This window comes from Crinia signifera, chromosome 5 (assembly GCF_055691185.1).
Source record: "Crinia signifera chromosome 5, ASM5569118v1, whole genome shotgun sequence".
Lineage (NCBI taxonomy): Eukaryota > Metazoa > Chordata > Amphibia > Anura > Myobatrachidae > Crinia > Crinia signifera.
In genome coordinates this window covers 105,473,452-105,497,107 of record NC_139221.1, presented here as the reverse complement: position 1 = coordinate 105,497,107, position 23,656 = coordinate 105,473,452, and the positions used below count along the sequence as shown (strand labels likewise).

The 23,656-nt window shown below is 41.2% G+C and overlaps 1 protein-coding gene across 1 annotated transcript in view; it reads right to left on the bottom strand.

The window, feature by feature from the left end:
- Positions 1-23,656, bottom strand: part of CTDP1 (CTD phosphatase subunit 1) — a 148,753-nt gene that overhangs the window by 44,813 nt on the left and 80,284 nt on the right. Inside the window, exon 11 of the mRNA XM_083187787.1 lies at positions 15,106-15,274. Within this exon, the coding sequence (XP_083043913.1) occupies positions 15,106-15,274 (169 nt within the window). The remainder of the gene's footprint in view (positions 1-15,105; positions 15,275-23,656) is intronic.

Sequence of the window (23,656 nt, the reverse complement as noted above, 5' to 3'; positions counted from 1 at the left end):
ATAACAGCCATTTCAACAGCCACCAAGGGGAAGAGGTGCAAGAAGGAGAAGGAATCATAAGGGTTTATTCCCTGGGACCCCTTAAAAACTTTTCAGTACCCTTGCCGGACAATTTAACAGTCTGTCATATAAATTTTCTTTTGCATATATTTATCCACTACGGAGGGAAATTTGGATAAGATATTGTGATCTGTTTGAAGAACATCGTTATTTGAAGTAAGAGTTGATTTACTTTATATCCAATTTTTTGTTCCTAACTGTTGGGCGCTTAACCTTTTTTACTTGTTTATATTTGCCTCTGTTACACCAGGAAGATAACTCCTGGTTGGTTACAGCTGCCCTCACCAGCGCCAAGGGTTGTACCTTTTGTTCCCATTTGTATTCTGTGTGTTATCTGTACAACCAGGCAGCAGGATGTTAGGCTATAGAGAAAAAAGACAGCTTATTATTAAGCATGTTTTTGATACAGACACCCATCCTGTAATAGAAATTGAAGAAGAGAGCCTAGAACAAGTGATGGAGAAATTAGAAAAAGCACTCACCAAGGAGAGTAGTACATGGTGGGAGATAGCATCAATGGAACAATATTTACTAGAGAAAATGATACCTAAGGGCCTTCTTAATAAAGAACCCTCAAGCAAAAACGAATCTCCGGAGTTCTATCTAGGTTGGAAAAGGATCCTGGAAGAGTGTTCGTTCTCCTTGATGAACCATATCATAAAAGAAAGGAAAAAAACTTTGAATATTCTTGAAGAGGAAATCAATACGATTACCAAAAATATAGAACCTCTTAGGAATCTGGAGGATTACAGCCAGATCGAAAAAGACATTGAATTCAGAGTAAAGAACAAAGAAAAGGCAATTATACTAAGGAAACAGAAAAAATATGTAAGGGACAAGACCTTGAAGGAAGAAGAGAACAGGACAGAGGATGATTTTTCAATGGAAAGAGAACTAAGTTGTGATTGTCAAAGTGTACCTCCCACACCATGGAGACCCAACCATAAGAGAACAATGAATAAAAGTTATGAAGAGAATCATTATGAACCCCGTGTACCCTATAAAAGATACCGTGATCTGCAGGATTGGCGTAGAAACCAAACCAAGATACACCAACGGAAAACTTTTGTCCATCACCAACCAGAAGAGAGAAGGACAAATAGAGGACCAAAGGAAAACAAGAGATATCAAGGAAAAAGGGGTATCCATCAAACCTTTAGATCAAGAAACGAGGAGAATGCTTCACAAAACCACACTTCGTTGATCACTAGGGATGAATGGAATGAAGATACTCATCATCGGAAAACTCCTTATAAAGTAAAGAACCAGAGGAATTTTTTGGATCAAACCAGGGGGAGAAGACATCGCATATAACGGTCATCTATAAGAAAAAACGTAGAGGAAAAAGAGGAGGGAAAATGCAAAAAATAAGCTCAAATAAGGGAACCCTGGTACCAGAAGAAATAGAGAAACCTTTAGAAGAAGTACAAGAAGGTAATACTGTTAAAGACAACAGAATATTCAATTTGAGTACACACCCACTGACTTCCAGCGAAACCTCAGTCCTCAATCGAGGCTTAAAATACGCTATGGACAATAAACTGGACAAGTTCAACACATATATTGACATACAAAAGTTCACAAGGAAATTGTCCTTGAAGAGATTCTTCTCCAAGGATGATACTGAACCACAACAAACACAAGATCTGGCAAGCCATTTCAAACCGAAATCTACCTTCAATCCCACGTTCGCTAAAGGACACCTAGTGGAAACTTTTCAGAAATTGGTGTGTGAAGAACTAGAACAAATTATACCAAAATGGCCAAAAAAACCTAATTTGCGGAAAGAAGAGAGAGAAGCCCTGAAAACACTACAGGAAAATAAGGAGGTCATTATTAAACCGGCTGATAAGGGCGGAAGTATCGTAATTATGGATAAAAACAACTACGAGAAAGAAGCCCTCAGACAATTGAATGACAGAAGTACATACAGCCTCCTCAGAAGCGATCCCAGTACACGTATAGCAAAAAATCTTCAAACAATGATAAATCAACATCAAGAAAGCAAGACCATTACGGAGAAGGAGGCCAAATTTATCATAAATAACAACCCTTCTCTTCCAGTATTCTATATGTTACCGAAAATCCATAAGGATATTAAAGAACCCCCTGGACGCCCTATAGTGGCAGGAACTAATTCCATCACAGCCAATCTGTCTGAGTTTGTCGATTTCGCACTCCAACCAGAGGTAGTGAAGATAAAATCATATCTCAAAGACACCATAGACATGATAAACTGCATCGAACATATAACGTGGACAGCAGGAGATATCTTGGTAACAGCGGATGTAACCTCCTTGTATTCCATTATAGACCACCAAATAGGAATAACAGCGGTAGAATTTTTTCTAATCAAAGGAGGAATGGAAAAGAAGAAGATAGATTTTTTGAAGGAGGCTATCCAATTTATCTTAAACAACAATTTTTTCTGGTTTAAAGAACGATACTACCAGCAAGTGAAGGGCACCGCTATGGGGACCAAATTTGCCCCCGCATACGCCAATATGTTTATGGGCTGGTGGGAAGACTGCACAGTTTGGAATAACAACATATACATAGACAGTATTAAAGTGTGGAGAAGATATATAGACGACGTATTCTTCGTATGGAGTGGAGGACTACCAGCTCTAGAAGTTTTCTGTGACATCCTCAACCAAAACGAGTATAACATCAAACTCACCTACAACAAAAGTGAAACCTCCATACAATTTCTAGATCTAAATATCTATGTCAAAGATGACAAATTACACACTAAAAACTATTCGAAACCTACGGATAACAATAGTTACATCCCAGTTTCGAGCAATCATCATTCCACATGGCTGAAGAGCATCCCATCCGGACAGTTGCAGAGGGTAAGAAGGAATTGCTCGGAAAAGGAAGTTTTTGAACAACAAGCCACAGAAATGAAGAGGAGATTCATAGAAAAAGGATATCAGGAAGCAACCATAGATGAGAAAATTCAAGAATTGAAATCGAAAGATCGAACATCCATGTTAGAATATAAACCAAAGGAGAAAAAGGAAAATCAGAAATCCAATATGGCCTTCATCACTAAGTTCAATAATCAATATAAAGAGGTGGAGAGAGCGATAAGAAAACACTGGCATATTCTGACAATGGATCCACTACTTAAAGCCCACATCGGAGAGAAACCTAAATTCGTATACAGGAGAGCGGAAAATATCAAGTCCTGCCTAGTAAAAAGTGCCATCCCGGAACAAAGGGAAGGAAGAATTAAAACAAAGGGATTCCACCGATGTGGAATGTGCCAAATGTGCAAGGTACATAAAAACACTCCCACAAAAGTAATGGAATTCAAATCAACCTCAAACAACTCCACATATAAAATACACAAGTTCATAACTTGTAATAGTAAAAACTGTATTTATCTGATTCAATGCAAGTGTGGACTCCAATATATAGGGAAAACCAGCAGAACCCTAAGAGAGAGATGGGCAGAGCACGTCCGGAATATAAAAAAGGGGATGAAGGGACATCTCCTTTCAGAACATTTCGGGAATAAACACAATTGCTCCCCACAAGATATTGCTCTGGTGATAGGGATCAAGAAAATAGTAGGCAACTGGAGACAAAAGGGAACTGAAACCATTTTGGCTCAAAACGAAATGAAATTCATATATAATATGAATAGCCTTACCCCCAATGGGTTAAATGGGGATTTCGAAATTAAATGGTTCCTTTAAACCAAATATCAAACTCTCTGGTAATTTTCCTAATTTCCCACATTGATTCATATCCCATTAACGTATTGTTTTCTGTATTTATTTGAAAACCAATTGATATCCTAATTTATTCCCTATGTAAAGGATATATATGGCCGTGCGTGTCAATATGCGTTCCATATATTATGTGGATGTCTCCTTCCAACAATAATTAAGCACTATAAAAAACCACAATGTTGCGTGCCAGTACTGCCCATAAACTGTCTATCTATGTGATTCAGCTCCCTTTCAATGAGACACATCCATCAAAGATGGCCGTGCGTGTCACAGTGCGGTCCAAAGCACGTATTCATCACTTACAAATGGAAAGTCTCTGCCTTGTAATCATAGGCACACGTCACTTATGATATTCAGCCTCACGTATGATAAACCACCCACCTAAGATGTCCGTGCGTGTCACAGTGCGGTCCAGAAGCACGGAGTGACTTCAGTACACCGGATGTGACGCACGCGGCGACGAAAATAACAGCCGGAAAGGAGAAAACGGGTAGTAGTTAGGCTGAACCCAGGAACTAGCCTAGTCTAGCAGCGGCACCTAAGGTATAAGTAAATTGCGGAGGGTTATACTACCCACAGGGCGTGATGCCCATATATATACTTCCGTTTCCGCCTGTGATTCATTTTAATGTTTACTAAATTTATACCAGTTCCTATGCTCGTTTTATATTTATAAATATATAAATGTTTTTGCTTGACCACCTCATTTTTATTGTATAGATTTGATGCCATTTTAAGAGAGAATTAACTGAATTGAATGTAACACGCCCATCTGCATGTGTCAGAGGGAGTGACTTTTAGAGGGTATTTAAACCCACATTGTGAGACCAGACAACACCACCTTGAAAAAGACCCTCCGGTCGAAACGCGTTGGTGCGGTGTTGTCACCACTGTATCCAGATCCTGCACTTATACCGGAACTACCAAGACTGGTGAGCATCCCGGGTTTTATTTCCATCTTCTCCCAGTGGAGGTGTTTTCTTGGTTACAGTCCAGGTCTGGTTCAGGCTGTTTGTGTAAATTGTGGAAATTTTATTATTGCTGGATTTTACCAATAAATAAGACCGTTTTGAAGTTATTACGGTGTCATGAGGAGTCGTGTTTTGGTGGAAAAAAAGATACCTTGATGAGAGGAGTCATATATATATTGAAGTAAGCATACAAGTAAGCGAGACACGTACAAAAGAAACCTTGACGTGTTTAGTCATATATTCGTTCATGTAAGCATACATGTATGCACCATTTTTTCTGGGGTGTCACGTGGTGAACCAGTAACAGCTATTCCTACAGGCACTAAAGGGAAGTGGTTCGGGAAAGAATCAGTGTTTTCCCGGGTTTTATAGTGAGAAAAAAATCCAGATATCCAAATAGGACTACACATTGTGTGTTTTGTATTTTTACACTTTATGTACCCATCCTGGGCGGAGGAATTAGAGCGAGAAAAGAACTTGACTGATGTGAAAGAAACCTTGATGTGCTTAGTCAGATACATCTACATGTAAGCATACATGTACGCATCTCATTTGTTGATTGTGGGTGTCACGTGGTGAACCAATAACAGCCATTTCAACAGCCACCAAGGGGAAGAGGTGCAAGAAGGAGAAGGAATCATAAGGGTTTATTCCCTGGGACCCCTTAAAAACTTTTCAGTACCCTTGCCGGACAATTTAACAGTCTGTCATATAAATTTTCTTTTGCATATATTTATCCACTACGGAGGGAAATTTGTATAAGATATTGTGATCTGTTTGAAGAACATCGTTATTTGAAGTAAGAGTTGATTTACTTTATATCCAATTTTTTGTTCCTAACTGTTGGGCGCTTAACCTTTTTTACTTGTTTATATTTGCTGCTGAATGTCTGCCTGGGTGCTGCACAGCTCAGTAAATATACGTTCCTCATGTCAATGTCCCTCATCAGGATACGCATATCTGTACGTGTAATATACAGCCACGATGTACTTGGGCATAACTGTATATCTGTACTGTCACTGTTTATTTGTTCCCACCCTGGCTGTTGCACAGCAATCCAAATCTAATTCCTAGTATAAGCAAGTATACCTGGCCAATAAAGCGGATACTGATTGTTTCGTTAAAACATAATGATGTGCAGTTACTGACCTTCTCTGAAATAAATATTTATTACCACAATAGCAGTTTTGTATGTATAAACATAACAAGGCTACTTCCAAGGTTGAATTGCCCCCCTGAACCCCTAACAAATGCTAAATCAAATAAAATATTCATATTTCACAAAAAGTTTTTCCACAATTTTCCTTTTACACATGTTAGAACAGATTAAACGTTCTTTTAAGTACAGCACAAAACCTCAACTTTGCTACACTGGGTAATATAAATATAAGATGGGAGGCACAGAATGGTGAGGAGGCGAAAGTACAATATAAGTCATTATTTTGTGAAAGTAGAAAGAAATAGTAAAAAATAAAAATTCAATAACATGGTTATGTTTTAAAAAGAAACCTGCTGTTCCCTCATTTATTCTGCTATATTTAGGTTTAGCACAAATGTAGGCTCAAAGGCGCCACCACAGGGTACATAAGTAGCTCTCATTATTACCCACTCGATGCGTGGTCAATGTTCTGTGCTGCACACCCTCAGTAGAAGGTGCCCCTGCTGTGTAATCTTTATGTAGGAGCACATAGGTGAACTGTCAAGAAAGGCAAATGAAAAGTACCCGGAAATCACAGAGAGACCCAACATTAAGACCAAGGGGCTTGTTTTTCTAAATTACACAAGGCATCATTGAAATGCTGAAGGCTAATTGCTGAAAATCATAGGCATATGCACATATATTTTTCCTTTCATTCCACAAACAATCACTTAGGAACGTAACTGGCATGTGCGACAGCTCTTACATTATAGGAAGTTGCAAAATTACAGAGACTGTATTGAAGTCACTCAGCAGCTTGCCTCTGCCGAGTCTGACAAAGCAGCAGTATACTTACAGTATTACAACTTTGGTTTCTTGTTTTACATGATAAAGTTCTACTAAAATGGAAAAAATAAGTGTAATCTGTAGAGTAATCTCCCTTTAAATAGAATATGGATGAACCCATCAAATGTGATGTGCTGACAAATTTCCACCCTGATATTGACACAATTGACTATTAAGAGCACAGAAACTTTCATGCAAACAAATCAATTTCTAGTTTTCAACAAAAAACAATGAAGAGTGAGGGCGGGCTCCCTTCAGGAGCCCCCAGTAGGGGCAAGCACTCTGCAGGAGCCCCCAGTATGGGCAAGCATAAAAAAAAAAAAAAAAAAAAGAGTGGGCTCCCTGCATAACCCCCCCCCTCCCCCCCGAGTGAGGGCGGGATAACTGCAGGAGCCCCCAGTATGGGCAAGCACTCTGCAGAGCCCCCAGTGACACCAGATGATTAGTATTGAGTCTTGAGTCCTGCTGGAGAATGTGCGCAATATTAATCATACTTACTTACTAGTTTGGTCATTGCTTTGTAAAGAACCACAGCGCTTTGTAAATAAGCCAACCAAACACTACTGACATTGAAATTGTGATACTGGGCACACATTATACAATGTGCACTCAGCCCGACATCAGCAAGAAAATATAACGCGGTGAGAGCAATAATAGGGCCATGTAGCATTCGGTAGCATAGTCCTAGCTAATGTCCCATCAGCCCTGAATGTAGGGCTGACAGACGATGTTCCGAACGACCCACGAGAGTTAGCACCTTCAATGATATACTGGGTACACACTAGATAATGTGCCCAATATGCTGGTCTGTTCCCTTGGATCAGTCGGCATACACTCTAGTGCAGGGGTGGGGAACCTTTTTTGTGCCAAGGGCCGTTTGTATGTAAAAATGTATCTTACAAATTGTCCTGCTGCAGCCGTCCCACGCTCCGGCGGCTGCCGCTGAATAGGACTCACAGTCTCCGGCTGCTGTCGATTAAGAGGAATCTCGTGAGAATTCATACAACGCCTGGGGTTCCCCACCCCTGCTCTAGTGTATACAAAGCTTTGGGCATTTACTGGTAGAAGCCTCAATGGTTAAAACAAAACAAAAAAACAATCCATTGTTGAAACAAGAGTAACAGTTCAATATAATCTAAAGTACCTACTCAAAATGGTAGTTTTAAAGCCTGTTGAGAAAGTATCTGCTGGATATATTTCTGTCATGCTGCTCTACTACTATATAAAGATAATTTATTTATGATCAATGCCATAACTGTACCGTAGGGCCGTACAATGCAGCTATGTAGAATACCATTTGAAATAATCACAGCTTGCTAGATATGTTACTGCAATCAGTTCCAACAGCTACATTTGTATTCTACAAGTATCGGCTAAAACGCAACAACTTAAAATGAAAGAAAATAAAATTGCTAAAAATAGCTGTCCCATTTTGACAAACGGAACAATCCTCACTAGGTTTTCGTCTGCTTTTGCTTGTTGAAATGCAATTTTGGCCAATGTTATTATCTCATGGGTCACAATACTTAAAACTGCAAGTATGATTTTGTATTAAGCAACATGAATTATTTATAATCAAGTTGTGCTTTCCTAAAACCTTATGCAAAAAGAACACAGAATACATGGCTATTTGATCTATTTAATGGTGAGCTATCAATAATGCATGAATCAAGGACTTATGTCAGCTTTTCAAGATGAATCCTTATGTGAAATTGCCAAACTTGCAATAACATCAGAAGTAGCATCTCTGAATGTGTATTTAAGAAGCATCTCCTATATATTAGCCCAGATCTGTCACTCAGTAACTGTGTATAATGCTGGGCGGAGTCAGAGTGACAGATTGGGGTAGAGCCTATCAGCGCAGCGGCCACCCCCTCACAGCAAACCGTTATTAAGCCCTTTTGGGGATAGATTGTTGGTGGGTGGGTAACTGGGATAAGGAGAGTTAATTTTACTGATCCTACTTTTCCCTACTCACAGGCAGAGTGGCCTCCCGCTCTGATGTTTCTGCCCGGTGTGCGAGACGTGGAACCTCAAAAAGAATCTGCTGCATGCCTCGCAAGAAGATCTCACTCACGCTGTGAGCTGTGTGCTGGGAGCAGACAGCCGAAGTCAGAGCAGCGATGGAGTGCGGTGATTGAGAGTAGCAGTACTGGACTCGCACACAGGGCAGAAACATCAGAGCAGGATACCGCTTTGCCCTGTGAGTATGGAAAGGTAGGGTCAGTAAAATGAACTCTCCTTATCCCAGTTACCCCTCCACCAACAACTTATCCCCAAAAGGACCGTTTACATTGACAAATTTTAATTAGACTGTTATTAAAGGACTATAGCGCAGCTGCCGCCCCCTCACAGCACACGGTTATTACAGATGCTAGGGGAGGCGGCGACCTCCTCTTGCATCCTAAATAATGGCCATTTTGCAAGTTGCATTCTAATAGGAGAAGTGCCCGGACCGCAGAAAGGAGGGTCTGCTGGTCCCGGTGGGCAGCAAGCGCCACGAGGGGACACGGTACACTTAGACAGTGTCCATGTCAACAGACACCCTAAAAACATTAAAAAATCATGTCGACCTTTTGACCATGTCAACCTTTGGACCCTGTCGGCCTTTTCAATGTCGACCTTTTGACCCTGTCGACCATATGATTGTAGACCTAGACACTGTAGATAATTTATACCATAATCATGGTTATGTACCCTGTACTTGTCCTCTATTGTATTCAACTGTAAGTCATGGTTTTGCTTATTCCTTTCTGTAAAGGTGTGCTGCGGATCCCTTGTGGCACTGTATATACAAAGGATAATAAGCTCCTATCAATTTTGAAACACAGCCTGTAACGTAGCAGTCAAGAGCTGATTGGTAGGTACTTTTGCACTCTCCCCAAGGCCTTGTACATCTGCCCTTCTCTCTCTCTGTTCTTTTAAAAGTGTACACAAAATTTTCTATGCACTCTCAAATTCAAAAGGACTTTTTTGTTTTTTTTAAACCAAATCAATGAAAGCTGCCCATTTTGAAACAAACAAGATGATCTTGACGGCCAATTAAATTATGTTACAGAAAAAGATAAGATGGCATCCTATAGAGGACGAAAACAACTATGCCTGGTCATCTGCAGCTTACGGAGATACACCAGCAGTCCTGCAGCGCCAACTGCCTTCTCACTTCTCTGGTGCTACCAAATACACACCGCTTCCATGAGCTTTCAGCAACACATGTTATGGAAAGACTAACACACCCCTTACCCAGCCCCTGTTAAAATTACACTGAAACATTGCTAGGGGCAGGTTTATTTCACAGACCCAGCAAAGCCGAAAACCCATGCTGGGCGATGTAGTCCCACTGGGTAGTAACTTCTAAAGCAGGGGTCGTCAAACTAGTTTGCTCTGGGACAATAAAAATAATTATGGGACCACAGCAAGCAACTACAGAAGGTCACCACATGTGTAGTCAGTAGACAGAACATACATGGCAGCATTGTGAAGGCAAAAAATGATGGGAGGAGTCTAATATAACAATTCTTAAACAGATTTTTCAGACTCCTTGAATCACTGACTGCGATTAGAAGAGCCATCAGCTTGATGGTCAGCAACATGGAGTCACCACCCCATGATGAGAAGGTCAGGACCCACAGTTTGAGAACAGCTGCTCTAAAGAAACAGGAAATCCCAAAGCAGCATGTTGGGAATAGGGGTGACACTAGACAATAACTGTTGGGGAGTCCCAGCACACTCTTTACACAGATGAGAGACCACCCAAATGTCTGGAATATGCTTTTAAGGTCCCCATACACTAGGCAATTCACCTGCAATTTGTGTTCTTTTCCAGTGATTTCCTGTGATCAAATCACAGGAAAATAGCCAAATTAAAGGTGACTTATAGCTGGTTCGAAGCGATACGGAGTCCAGTGCTCATCGCACAGAAGCCTGTGAGTCACACCGGCTACAGAACTCTCCTGGATTGCTTCGTCAGGAAGGCTTTTGCTGGGATCGCATGCAAAAGGACCACATGCGATATATTGCATACGATCCTGCTGCCCGGGAAGCACAAGGGGCAGATTTAGGGCGACTTCTCAGAAGGGGGAGATGTTGCCCTAATGTATGGGGACCTGTTAGTAAAAAAATAAATACACCCTCCACAACAATAATGACATGTTTTTCTTGATGCAATTTTCTGCAGAATGCACCAACTGATGTGGGATATATGGGAGTTTTGAATTGATGAGACAGGTGGTTTTAAGCTTACAGACACATTTTAAGAGCCTCATATAATGTATTTCAATACGGTTATCCAAAGTTCATTTGCACTTCTCCTGGTATAGGCTGATATCCCCATTTTTCACCATAATTAACATGTTTGATATCACATAAAATTACTGTGTGATGACTTTTTACAATTGAGTTGTGCGGTAAAATTGGGAGCATAGCCGAGCGTTAGACACATTAATTCAACATTTTACCACGGCTATTGAATATGCCAATTTAAAGTGCCTAAGACTTCTAATTTCTACCTACCACAGCTTGTTCAGGTCATGTTCCCACTCATTGTTGGTTGTCAAGTGAAGATTGAGTACCGCAGTGCGAATCAATACATGGCAGGCAGAATTACTCATACAAATTAATAAGCACAGTCCATGACACTACATCAATACTGATCTTCTAGAAATAGTAAGCTAACAAAATGTCATCTATGCTAGTTGGTATTCACATGTACCTGTCTGCAAAAGGACATTCTAAATGAACAATATTTCCACTTGAAATGGACGAGCCATTGTTAACCAGACGGAATTCTTCATAATGAAAAGGAGAGTATTCACCTAGAACGACTACTTATTTAAATAGTTTGCTCAGGGAACAAAAAAAAAAAAAAAGATCAGAGTTGAATATACTTATGGCAGCTCTCCCACTGGACAGCCTTGCCTAAAAGGATGACCTTCTTATTTAACCCCCTTAATTAGGCCGCTCTTACCCGAGTACAAAGTATACCATCCAATTATTCCTTACGTTTTGGAGGTTGCTCATGAATAATTTCCTTTGGGATACAATCCACACAAACAGTAGCTTCCCTATAAATACAAATACAGATGTGCTCTCATTCATCTAGCCTCAATATGCCACGCAGCGCGACATGCCTGTAGTGAGTGAGCCGATCGGTCACGTGCTGCTCTGCTAATATTGTGCGTCTTTCTTTGCTTGAATTGTGTCTTAGTCGTAATGCAATTATACAAGGAGATCTTGCTGATTAAGGTATACTGAGTCTCAGTCAAATACCCTGTAAGCAGGATATATGGTCGTATATCATTAGGTCGAGATGCAACTAGGTCGACAGGGTTGAAGGTCGACATAGCGTTAGGTTGTCAGGTCGACATGGGTTTTTTTTCACTGTTTGAGCCGACATGTGCCGATGGGTGGTATTTAATGCCCTACCATCCACTAGGGTGTGGTGGGAGAATAAAATAGTGTGCCCAGAGCATGTGAGGCACCGTGCCCGAAGCATCGCGAGCAAAGCGAGGGGCTGTGATTGACTCCCAGCTGTGTCCATGTCGACTGTGTCGTCATTCAGGTAAAAAAAAAAACCTGAGAAAAAACCCATGTCGACATCACAACCTGTCGACCTAACCCATGTCGACCTAAACACCTGTCGACCTTCAACCATGTTGACCTAGTTGAATGTCGACCCAACTGTGTCGACCTAAGTGTGGTCGATAAAACGATCCACACCCGTAAGCAGAACAGAACTTGTATTGGAAGAAAGCGGTGGCTGCTACATTATAGCACTTCATGTACAAAGGCAGAGAATCAATCTCACACAGATATACTGTACATATATATCAAGTGAATCAGCAGTCTCCTCAAGCTGTATTGTTAGTGAAGAAAGAGACTCTATGCAAGAAGAGTCTAGCATGACCTGGCATGCCAAAGGCTGTTTGGTACCACTGCAGCAAAGATTTATGTATTAGGTACATGATTTTACACACTACACAAACATGGTGTGTCTTTCAGGTTTTTTCCCTTTCACAGACTCATTAATAGCCCTTTTCACATTGCAAAAATTACCGGGTTCATGCCGGTTTCTTGCTAGTTCGACCCCGGTAATTGGTGCGATTTTAAAGGGGTCACCAGTTACAGCTAACTGGTAGCAACATGGCAATACGAACCAGGTAAAAAGAAGGGTTCTTACCAGTTCGTTGCTGTGCAGTGTGAACGGGTTAATCAGGTCGAGCGACCCGTTTCCTGTTCTCACTATGGAGACGGCAGGGCTTGGAGCTGTGCCAGCTCTAAGCACTACCTCCTGCCCCACCATGCCCCCACATGACATCAGTGAACCTGCAATATTGCCGGTGTGCTGATCGCTCTGAACAAGCTGCAAATGCAGGGTCGCACCGGGACTGAACCATTTCAAAGTCCCGATGCGACCCTGCATTTGCCGTCTGAAAGCAGTATAAGAGTACTAAAAAAAGGAAAACCCTTAATCTAATGTGTAATATGCCTGAAAACATGCCGGGAACAAAATGACCGGGTTCATTCCGGTTTTTACCCGGTAATTGGTGCGATTCGAAAGGGGTTACTGGTTACAGCTAACCGCTTGGAGCAGCACCAGCTCTAAGCGCTGCCTCCTCCCCCGCCCCGATGACGATCCGCCACTACCCAACACATACCTCCCAACTTCTGACCTGTAGAAATAGGGACACTCGCGCGGCGAAAAGGAGGCGGGGCGTATGCAAATGAGGTCGCGGCTTATGCTAATTAGCCGCAACCTCATTTTCATACGAAAATAGACGCTGTGCGCATGCGCACAGCGTCTATTCTACTAGATTGGGGGGTCTCCCAACTGCCACCCCTGCAGCGGGACAATGCCTGCCGCGGGTGGGACAGCGGGACAGGACCCGAAAATCCCGCTGTAATCGTGACAGTTGGGAGGTATGCCAACATGACGTTAGCGAGCCGGCAAAATTGCCGGTTCGCGGATATGCTCTGAACAGGCTGCAAATGCAACGTCGCAGCAGGACTGAAACGTTTCAAAGTCCCGATGCGACCCCACATTTGCGGTCTGAAAGCAGTATAAAAGAACTACAAAAAAAACCAAAAAACAGTGTAATATCCCTTAAAACATGCATATGACCTACGTGCTACACATCTTTCCCTGCACTGTGTCTTGCTTCACAAATCATGCACAGGAGCACACATCTACAGATAAACCTAGGCCTGACATACCAGGTCTACTAACTATGGGCGGTATTCAATGAGGCTGATTCGCCATGTTTTTATGACGATTTTGTGCTGTAAGGCAAATTTTTGACTAAAACGGTGAATCACCCTATACAATGACCAGATGGCGAATACATTTCAAGGTTTTTTTCGCCATGATTCACCGAGTAGCAATCGCTATCTTTTTATGGTGAAGTGGAATGTGAACTTTTAAAATAAAGTGTTTTGTTTTTTACATTTGGTGTCAAAAAATCAGGAATTTTATTCTGAGGAGGGGCATGCTATTTTTATTCATGTGCTGTAAGCACATGAATATATATTTAATTTTTTTTTTAAATATATATATTTTTTTACACAGACCAGCCAGCAGGGGGCCGGAGCCGAAATGCTCATTAGATATTCATATATTCACTGCACCTGATCATTACATATGCATGATCGGGTGTAGTGAATATACCCGGTCCCCTGCTGGCACCCCCGGTGGGCAGCCTGTGCTGCCTGGCACCCGGGGAGCCCACCTCCCCCGCACAAACGTTCTGGGGCAGGCAGGGAGACTTCCATCTCCCTGCCTCCTGCCGTCCTCGGGCTCCCTGCGGCATTGCCGCAGGAGTTAAAATTCACCAGTCAGGGGCAGCGAGCCCCTGACTCGTTGAATACTGGAGCCGGCGAGGCTCCGGAACGCGGCGAGCAGTGGCTAATGTGCAGCGAATCCTAAACCAGATTCGCTGCACATCGCGAAAATGCTCATTGAATACTGCCCTATGTAGTAGAGAGCAATCCCAACAGGAGACAGCCATGGACAGTCCAGAATCTAGTGACAACAGGACATTTACTGATCCAGCATAAAACTTCACAGCTTCCCCATTCACCCCCTAACTTGCCAAGACGAAGGCAGGAAACTTCAAGGAAGAGTGATTATATTATATACTTTGATGCCATCAGTTTTCCCTGTCTCTGCTGAATAAGGCTGCCTATGCAGAAGAAAGAAATTATAATATATAAAAAAAAAAATTGCTACGTATTTTGTTTACACATTGATTAGCCGTTCAAATAAAGTAAGAAAATACTGTATAACCTGACATATGAATGAAATATTAACAATTCATTTTCAATCACCATAAATTCATATACATTAACTTACTTCTTTATCCATGCTCTCCAAATCCTCTTTACAAAGTGTATACAGAGGCATGGTTTCAGACATGCTTGGCTGGCGTTTTCTCCGGGCTGGACCAGACTGTTCCTCCTCTGCAGTTGCTGTAGGCAGCTCTTCATCATCAAACATTTGTTCCTGATGAGGTTGCACAACTCTGTCAAACAAAATTGATTTCTATGGTTAAATAAGATGTTGTATGGATCATCAAAATTAGCAAAGCTTTTAACATTAACAAATGAAATTGAATAAAAAAGTAGTAGACCAATCTTGTGCATCTTAAAAGTGCTACGTTCAAAGAACACAGAAGAAGCCAAATTACTGATGCAAGTTCTACTCTCCCACCAAGTGGGAATTCCCAAATCAGTATAAAGAGGTGTCTCTATGATGTCAAAAATAGAGGTTTTTCCGGCCTAGGCTGGAAAAAAAAAATAGGCGCCTGAATGGGTTGAAGAGTCAAGCAGCTCCCACTAGAGGGTGTCTAATCCCCGAAAATACACAAGAAAAGAAAAGGGCGATTGGTGGAGCGCTAATAAATGAGTATAAGTGGATCAATTGGGTAGTAAAATAAAAATATTTACTGATAATTAATAAAATACGATGTATCTCGCAGCAAATGTAAATCACAATATACAATTGAAATGCATAAGTAAAATCAATGATGTTTTCAATATGGACAAGAGAGGTTTTATACTTAGTATGTGGAGTCCCACAGGTTGGTACGTGGTGGTTTCGTGATCAAATGATCATAGGGTCCCTGGTGTATATCCGGACTGGCAAGAAGTTTTTGAGGGAGTCCATAAACCCGCAGGAAAGGTTTCGCTGGTGGGTAAAATGTAATCCTCATTCAAGAGGCATCCTCACAATTGTGTAATCCTTATATCCAGACTTGGAGCAGGTGGTGGTGTCCAAGTTCAAGAAATATTGGGTGTATTAGGAATATTTGTAGCCAGAATCCAGGGATAGGGAACCGCTTGGGATAAGAAGCTTGAGTACTCCAAATAAAAACCCCAATATCAAGTCCAACAAAGTCAGGCTAGGCAGGAGCTTCCTAACATGTTGCTGGATCCACATCTTGCCAGTCCGGATATACACCAGGGACCCTATGATCATTTCATCACTGAGCCACCAGGTACCAACCAGTGGGACTCCACATACCAAGTATAAAACCTCCGTCCATATTAACATCATTGATTTTACTTGTGCATTTTAAATTGTATATTGTGATTTACATTTGCTGCTACATCGTATTTTATTTATTATCAATAAATAAATATTTTTATTGAACTACCCAATTGATCCACTTATAATGCAGACAGTGACACCCCAGGCTGGAAAGAGCAACTGCACGGGTTTTGAAAGGTGCTAGAATGAACACGAATAATATATGCCTATTAAGTTTGACGAAATCTTATATCACCCTATTGTTACAAGAGTAATATACAGCAGCACTTACCTGTGCGTTTATGATAATAACTTGCTCATTGCTCATGGGGTTTTTAGTTGTCCATTGTCCTAAACAGGTTTTAAGTGATACACTTAGCCAAGCAAACTACTTTTTTAAGCTAAGAAAGAGGTTAATTGTTGGCAGATCGATCTTGGCATCCTGGTCACCAGGGCGACCAGATTCTGCTTCCTGATGACCAGATTTTTTTTGCCACAAAGGAAGGAAGCAGAATCTGGTCGTGGGCCAGGGTTGCCAACCCCTCACTCTATCTCCACCTCCACCTCCCAACAGAGCAGGCAGCGCTGCCCGACCCCCCTTCTCCTGACAGCACAGCCGCCAGCAGTGCTGCCCAGCCCCCCTCTCCTGACAGCACAGCCGCAGGCAGCGCTGCCCGACCTTCCTTGCCTAACAGCACAGCCGCAGGAAGCACTGCCCGACCTTCCTCGCCTAACAGCACAGCGTCCTTCCCCTATCCTAACAGTGTAGTGGCAGCAGCGATGGGACCCAGTAACAGCGGCGAAGAACCCCAACTTTATAAAGTCAGGGGTCCCCAGGACCCACACTTAACTGGCCGAGATCACTGGACCCGCTCTCACCTCACTCCCTCGCAAACCCCATCACCTCACACCCCGCCCCCTCACCCAGTTACTCTCCTCTGTCGCCCAGGCACATCACACTGTGTTTGGGCAGCCTTAAGTGCATCTGGCTCCTACACTTTCGTCCTGGCCCCTAGATTTAAAAAAAAAATTGTCAAGCCCTGATTTAAGGAATTGGCTGACTGACTAAGGCTGAGACCTTTGTTGTATTCAATCTTCATATTCTTCTTCTTTAGGTTTGTCACGTGATGTGAAGTGGGCAGTGATAAAACCAAGTGTGAGAAACAAACATTCAGACTCAATCTTTCAGCATTTCAGGAAACGTGCGGTTCTTACAGAAGTCAATGAGCAGTCATGGAATGGTTTTAGGTTAGAGACAGGCAGTGTCATTATTATTATTATTGTTATTACCAACAGTTATTTAAATAGCACATTCATATTCCAGGGAGCTTAACAGATAGTATTTCACCATTTACATCAGTCCCTGCCACAGTGGAACTTACAGTACATATTGCCTTCCATGTACACACATACTAGGGTTACTTTTTGTCAGGAGCCAATTTAACGTAGCAGTATATGTTTGGATTGTCAAAGGAAGCCGAGTACAGGGAGTAAACCTATGCAACATGGGGAAATATGCAAACTACATACAGTTAGGGCTTGGCAGGAACCCAAGACCACAGTGCTGTGAGGCCATTACGCTAACAGTACTGATAAGACAATGGGAATAGAACAGGAACACCCAGACAAAACATAGGTACCGCAAGATGCAGGGTCATGCCATACTGGTACAGTACCACACATACCTCTGTATGAAATAACATAGAGGCATCCAATCTGGTTGCAAACGGACAGGCATCCAATCTGGTTGCAAATGGACAGGATTTCTTTCATTTTACATAAAGATGAACTGTACTTGAGAAAATAAATGGTTTCCAATTTGTAACTCTGCATAAGGCGTTTGCAGTATGTAACACTAAAGCATAAATATTTGGGTCTATAAAACACTTACTAATGGGTAGCTACAGGGCTCCCAACTACAAATGAAGCCTAACAGAGTGGCTACACACATAGGAGTTTATTTACTAAGATGGAGTTCTACTGAAGATGGGATATCGTCCATAGCAACCAATCAGAATCTACTACTTATTTTTTTAGCAACTTCTAGAAGATAATAGATAGAATCTGATTGGTTGACCATAGCAACATCCCATCTTCAATAGAACAACCATCTTAGTAAATAAAGCCCATATTGTCTGGTGTACATTTTATACATTTCTTTGCAGGAATTTAAGGCCTACACCAAATTGCATAGTTCTGTTCTGCAAAATACCTACTAAAAAAAATAACTTGCATTTTATAAATGTCATTATTATATGGAGGCATATTTCACCCATTTTTGGAATAGCCAACATCTTATTTCTACGGTAACAGTTCATACACCCACCTCCCCATCACTAATTAAAGGCAAATTGCAATTCATTTAATAATATTATCTGTAGTCTAATTGTTAAGTGCAGATAAACAGACAACATACGATATATAAAAGAACTGGTTGTTAATTTTAGGAAATGGTTATCGTGGACGATGGGTGGTATTAAATTGTTAAATCACGCTCGATCTCCTGTCTAAAGCGACAGAAGGTTGTAGGGAGATATTCAATTGTTTTTAGGATTAGCTACGCATTTGTGCTTTTCAGCTCACCACCGCCGTGTAAAGCGAGCAGAGTTATTAGTGAAAAACAATTGAATACCGCCTAATGTACAATGCTTAAAATATTGGGCAAACAGAAAACCCAGCCATTTGTAGGGGGGACACTTTGGCTTTACCTATGTGCACCTCTCACAGGATAAAACTGCAAAAGTCTTATTATCCATAAAAGGCATTTTCTACTTTAAATTGCTTTCTAACAAATCTCTTACAGTATATTACTTATATAGAGGAGCAGCCCATGTTGGGACGCCCACCACCACCACAAAGTCTTAGCACAGGCATGTAGTGAGACACTTGCTGATCAGCTTTCATATGGCTTAGGATCTATGGAGCAGGAGATATCAGATGTACTGTATAGTAAAAGCGCTAAATGAAAGCGGGGACTACAGAAACTGCACCAAATACAACAAATGAAGGGCCTTTGGACCACACAAAAAGCAAAACACAAATTGTGTGGCTAATATTTGGAACACCATATTTATCCTGTGGACCAGTTTTCAGTCTGCAGTTACATAAGGCAGTTGGGATTCACCCACATCAATAGGGACTTGAAAGACTCGGTTATCATAGAAGGGCAAGTTTCTGTGGTGTTTTTTTTAAACTGGTACTGTTAGATCGCTTATTTAACCCTTTGATTGCCAATTTGTCAAAAAAAGGTGTAAAAATTGGCAAAAAAATTCTCACATCATAATGACCTGTAAGGTTTACTTTATGTAGGAAATATTTTATTTTTAGACAACATTTTCTATTGGAACTTGTAAAACAAATGTGAGCGACTCTGGCACTTTTAGGGGATATTTTAGGCACTCAAAGGGTTCATCTAGAAAACCACTGAATACATTTTTTTTTTTGCAAACATGGTCTTTTGGGTCTGCAATAATAGTTGCTCTTGCATAAGAAAAAAAAAAGCTTCTACAAAAGTCAGCATTTTCTTAATAGGATTTATTTCACACTGGCAACGTCATTCTATATGCATTCATGACAATAGCCTACGCTTCTGGTCTGGCAGCAGCACATGAAACCCATTATATTGATGGTACCCGCGACACACCCCTGGGGACAGTTTTGTGCTCAATAACTTTAGATTTTGCATTCATAAGACATTTTGATAAATCACCCTGTTTTGAAACAGAATGATTTCCCTTATTTGAGCTGAGAGAGTCTTATAGAAGAGATTAATAAGGACCATACACCTTATGCTTGGACTAATTTCCTAATTTACTGGTGTCCTTAAGCTTATTTTGCAACTTGTACAATCTCCTATACAAAGCTAAACCAGGTTTAATAGATATTCCACAAGTTTCCTCATCTACTGCACACTGATATAATGCATGGTTTACTACAGAATGGAACAGAGAAACACAGTTTGATGGCAGACTAAAAACACTTGGCTCATCTTGTCTGTCCCATTTTTGTAACCATACGGTCACCTCAAACCCTATTTGACCCGGGTATAATAATTTTTACGTAAAATTGGTGATAATTTAAAATCTTTATGTGCTTTTGGGCCTGACTCAGGTGCTGAGGGAGTAGTGATGAATATCTCCAAAGTACCAATGTTTAGAACTTTGTGCATGCAGCGGACCCATCCTGTGCATGTGCAGACCGGCAGCAGTCTAAAACAGAGAGGAGTCACCTGCAATGTGCGGGAGGAATGAGGCTAGGATCTCTGGAGGGCGGTGATTTCCTAGTCTCAGTGTTGTAGCTGCAGGGGTGGCATATGCAACTCGATGGGGACACACCCAGCCAATGGTGTCGCAGTTGATCCAGTGTTACCTCCTGGGATGCAGCGCGAAATCACCAATGTAAGCTGCATTACTATATTATTCAGGTCAGGAAGGAGACACATTTACTTAACAATATGGACCACCCTGGACTGGTTTACCACAGATATAGAAATGCACTGTATGTAGGATGTGAAAGTTTCATACTGACCAGTGGCAGTGTCTTTGGACATGGAAGGACTTTTTGTTTGGTAGGAGAAGACAGATGCAGCAAGGGAAAGCACTCTCCTCTACCAATATCTATGTATATAGGAGATGCAACCAGAAATGGTTATTACGTTCAAAAACACAGAATACCTGCTAACAAGTGCAAGCAATTTAAAATGATAATTAGTATACAAGATGAACCTTGTGAGGCATCCACCACTTCCATATTTTGTAATACTGTGATGACCACTGTATGTTAGATAATCTATGCTATTCCTTCAGGTAACTAGGGAAACTTGATTACAGGATGCAGAGTGATCCATCCCAACTGGTTCATTCAGAATAGACAATTACCTCTTGTCTGTCCAATTACTAACCATGTTCCACAAGCATATGAATGGGTTTTAAAACTGTATAATAGTTGTACAGTAGATCAAGTTCCAGCACAATTTAACCAACTACAAACAACCTACTCTACAAATTAGCAAATTCCATATTAGTAAGCAACGGTTCCCTCCTGCAACTTGTACACCGTCTAACAGACAATAATAACACAACTATGCAGATTATTTTACTACATTATTTTTCTCTATCTCTGCCAACTCTTCCAGTGCAGCAAGTAGAGCCATTATACCCAGAATAAAACTATGCCATCAAACTAATTCCAATAAAAAAGGACAAATTTAGTCAATGTTGAAACAGTTTTAATCAATTAATTTGTTCATGCCCTCCCACGTGTCTATTTGCCTGTGTTTGCCCCCTCAGCCTCTTTCTTGCCTGTCCCCTAAGCATCACTCCTGAGCCAGCTGTTTTCAATCCAATTTAACAATACCTAGAATGCTCTTCTGCAGTCCCATCTTTACTAGAGGACACTCGGTCTCCACCAGCCACTAATGTAGCGTCATCGGCTGGGTGGGTACAAGTTAGATAAGACGTGCACTCACCCTTCTAAAACTTTCCGTTGGCAACAAGATGGAGGCATGCACACCAATGCAAAGAAGGTCAGACATGACAAACACAATGACCTAGTTTAAATTAATGTTCACCTTTAGATTATTGGTGTGTTTAAAATGACTTTAAGTTAGATAATTTAGTTTATTGAGAAAACCTATGAATATCTGTCACACTGAAAACGGAAAGGATAAAAATCAGACATCAATATATATATATATATTTCTTTTGACCAAAATCCTAGAGCATTTTGGTAGCTCCACTACTAGACTAAAGGTGCCCACACATGGTAAAATGTTTTAAACAATATGGCAGTTTCCAACCGATAGGAGCAACCAATCATTTAAAAACTTACTGTGAGTTGCCATGATGGCAATCCAATGCAGATCCCCATGGGTCGCACATTGAGCCTGCTGATCTCTTCAGTAGGTAGAAAGATGAACAACCCATCGTGCAGGATCATGGCCACATATTTCCATATGTAGGCAAGATCAATGATCTGGCCATGTCCTGGCACCAGCATCTCCATTGCACCACCGCGTACCTCAACGCCTCGCCACCCTATTCATTTGAAGTCTACTGCCATCTGCTGGCATCTCTGTCTGCCAGTGGTGGGGTGCGGAGCTGCAGCAGTAGGGTGCAGTTAAGGGGGCAAACCCCCGAACACTCCTGATCATGGCCACACTGAACCCCCCGATCATTCACTCAATCGTTCTGTGTGTGGCCATGATCAGGTGTGTTCTGGATTTCAAAGGAAATTTGATCAGATATCTATTAGTGTGTGGGCCCTTTACAGTGAAATGTCATTAAAAAAAAGTGATATCACAGAAATAGTTTGCCCACAGTGGGTAAAAAAGTACAGTACATATCACCTTCCGACATGTTGACAAGACTGAAATAGATTAACGCATTGTGATCGAGAAGGATTAGCTCATAAATGTCAATTAAACTACAAAACTTTTACTTTGATCACCTGTGTCACTAGATCCTTGTACTGGATTTTTACTAGGTTTCCTTGCTATAATGATTTGGGTTAAAGGCAAACATTGTAATCTCTAATGTGCCATCCACTTTTTGTCACAGAATGTGCTTGGGTGGTTGATTTCATGTTGAATTTGGGTTTGCAAGTTATGGAGATTTCATTTTGAGAGAACTCAGGTAAGGCAAATTTACCAGAACTAGGAACACAACAATATAACTAAGCACAACGTTGTATGCGTCTCTTTGACATGAATACGAATAATAATTTAGGAGAAAGATTTCAACTACCCTATGCTCAATTTGTAAAAGCCATTTATTGTACCTGCTATAATCCTTGAGCTTTTTTTCCCCTAGAGCACAAAAAGCCTCTCACGTGGGACCTTAAGCAGCATTCTACACAAATAGCACACATTTGAAATCATCTCTATTTTATTTATTTGGACATTTTGAGCTAACAGAAATACACAAATCATACACTGTGAATACAACATGACAAAATGTATTTCCAAATCATCTTATGACAAACATGATAAAGGAAGAAATAAGGAATTTGGTACTTACCGATAATTCCCTTTCACCGAATCAGCAGGAGACACTGCAGTCATTACATGTGGGGATAGAGTAGGTGTACTGGAGGAGTGGCACTTTAAGAAAACTTTACTGCTGCAGGCTCCTCCCTCCTCTATCCCCACCCAGACCCCAGTCTTAGAAAAACTGTGTCCGAGAGGAGAAGAGAGACCAGGGCCTGCCCGGTAGGGAACGGAGCTAAAACATAAACAGAGTTAGTAGACAATGCACATAACGTGAACATACTAACAAAACATAACACATAGGATTTTTGAAAAGATCCCTATGTACTAATAATAACTATGCAACAAACATTGCAACAATAGAAAGAACGTATCTTTCACACACACAAA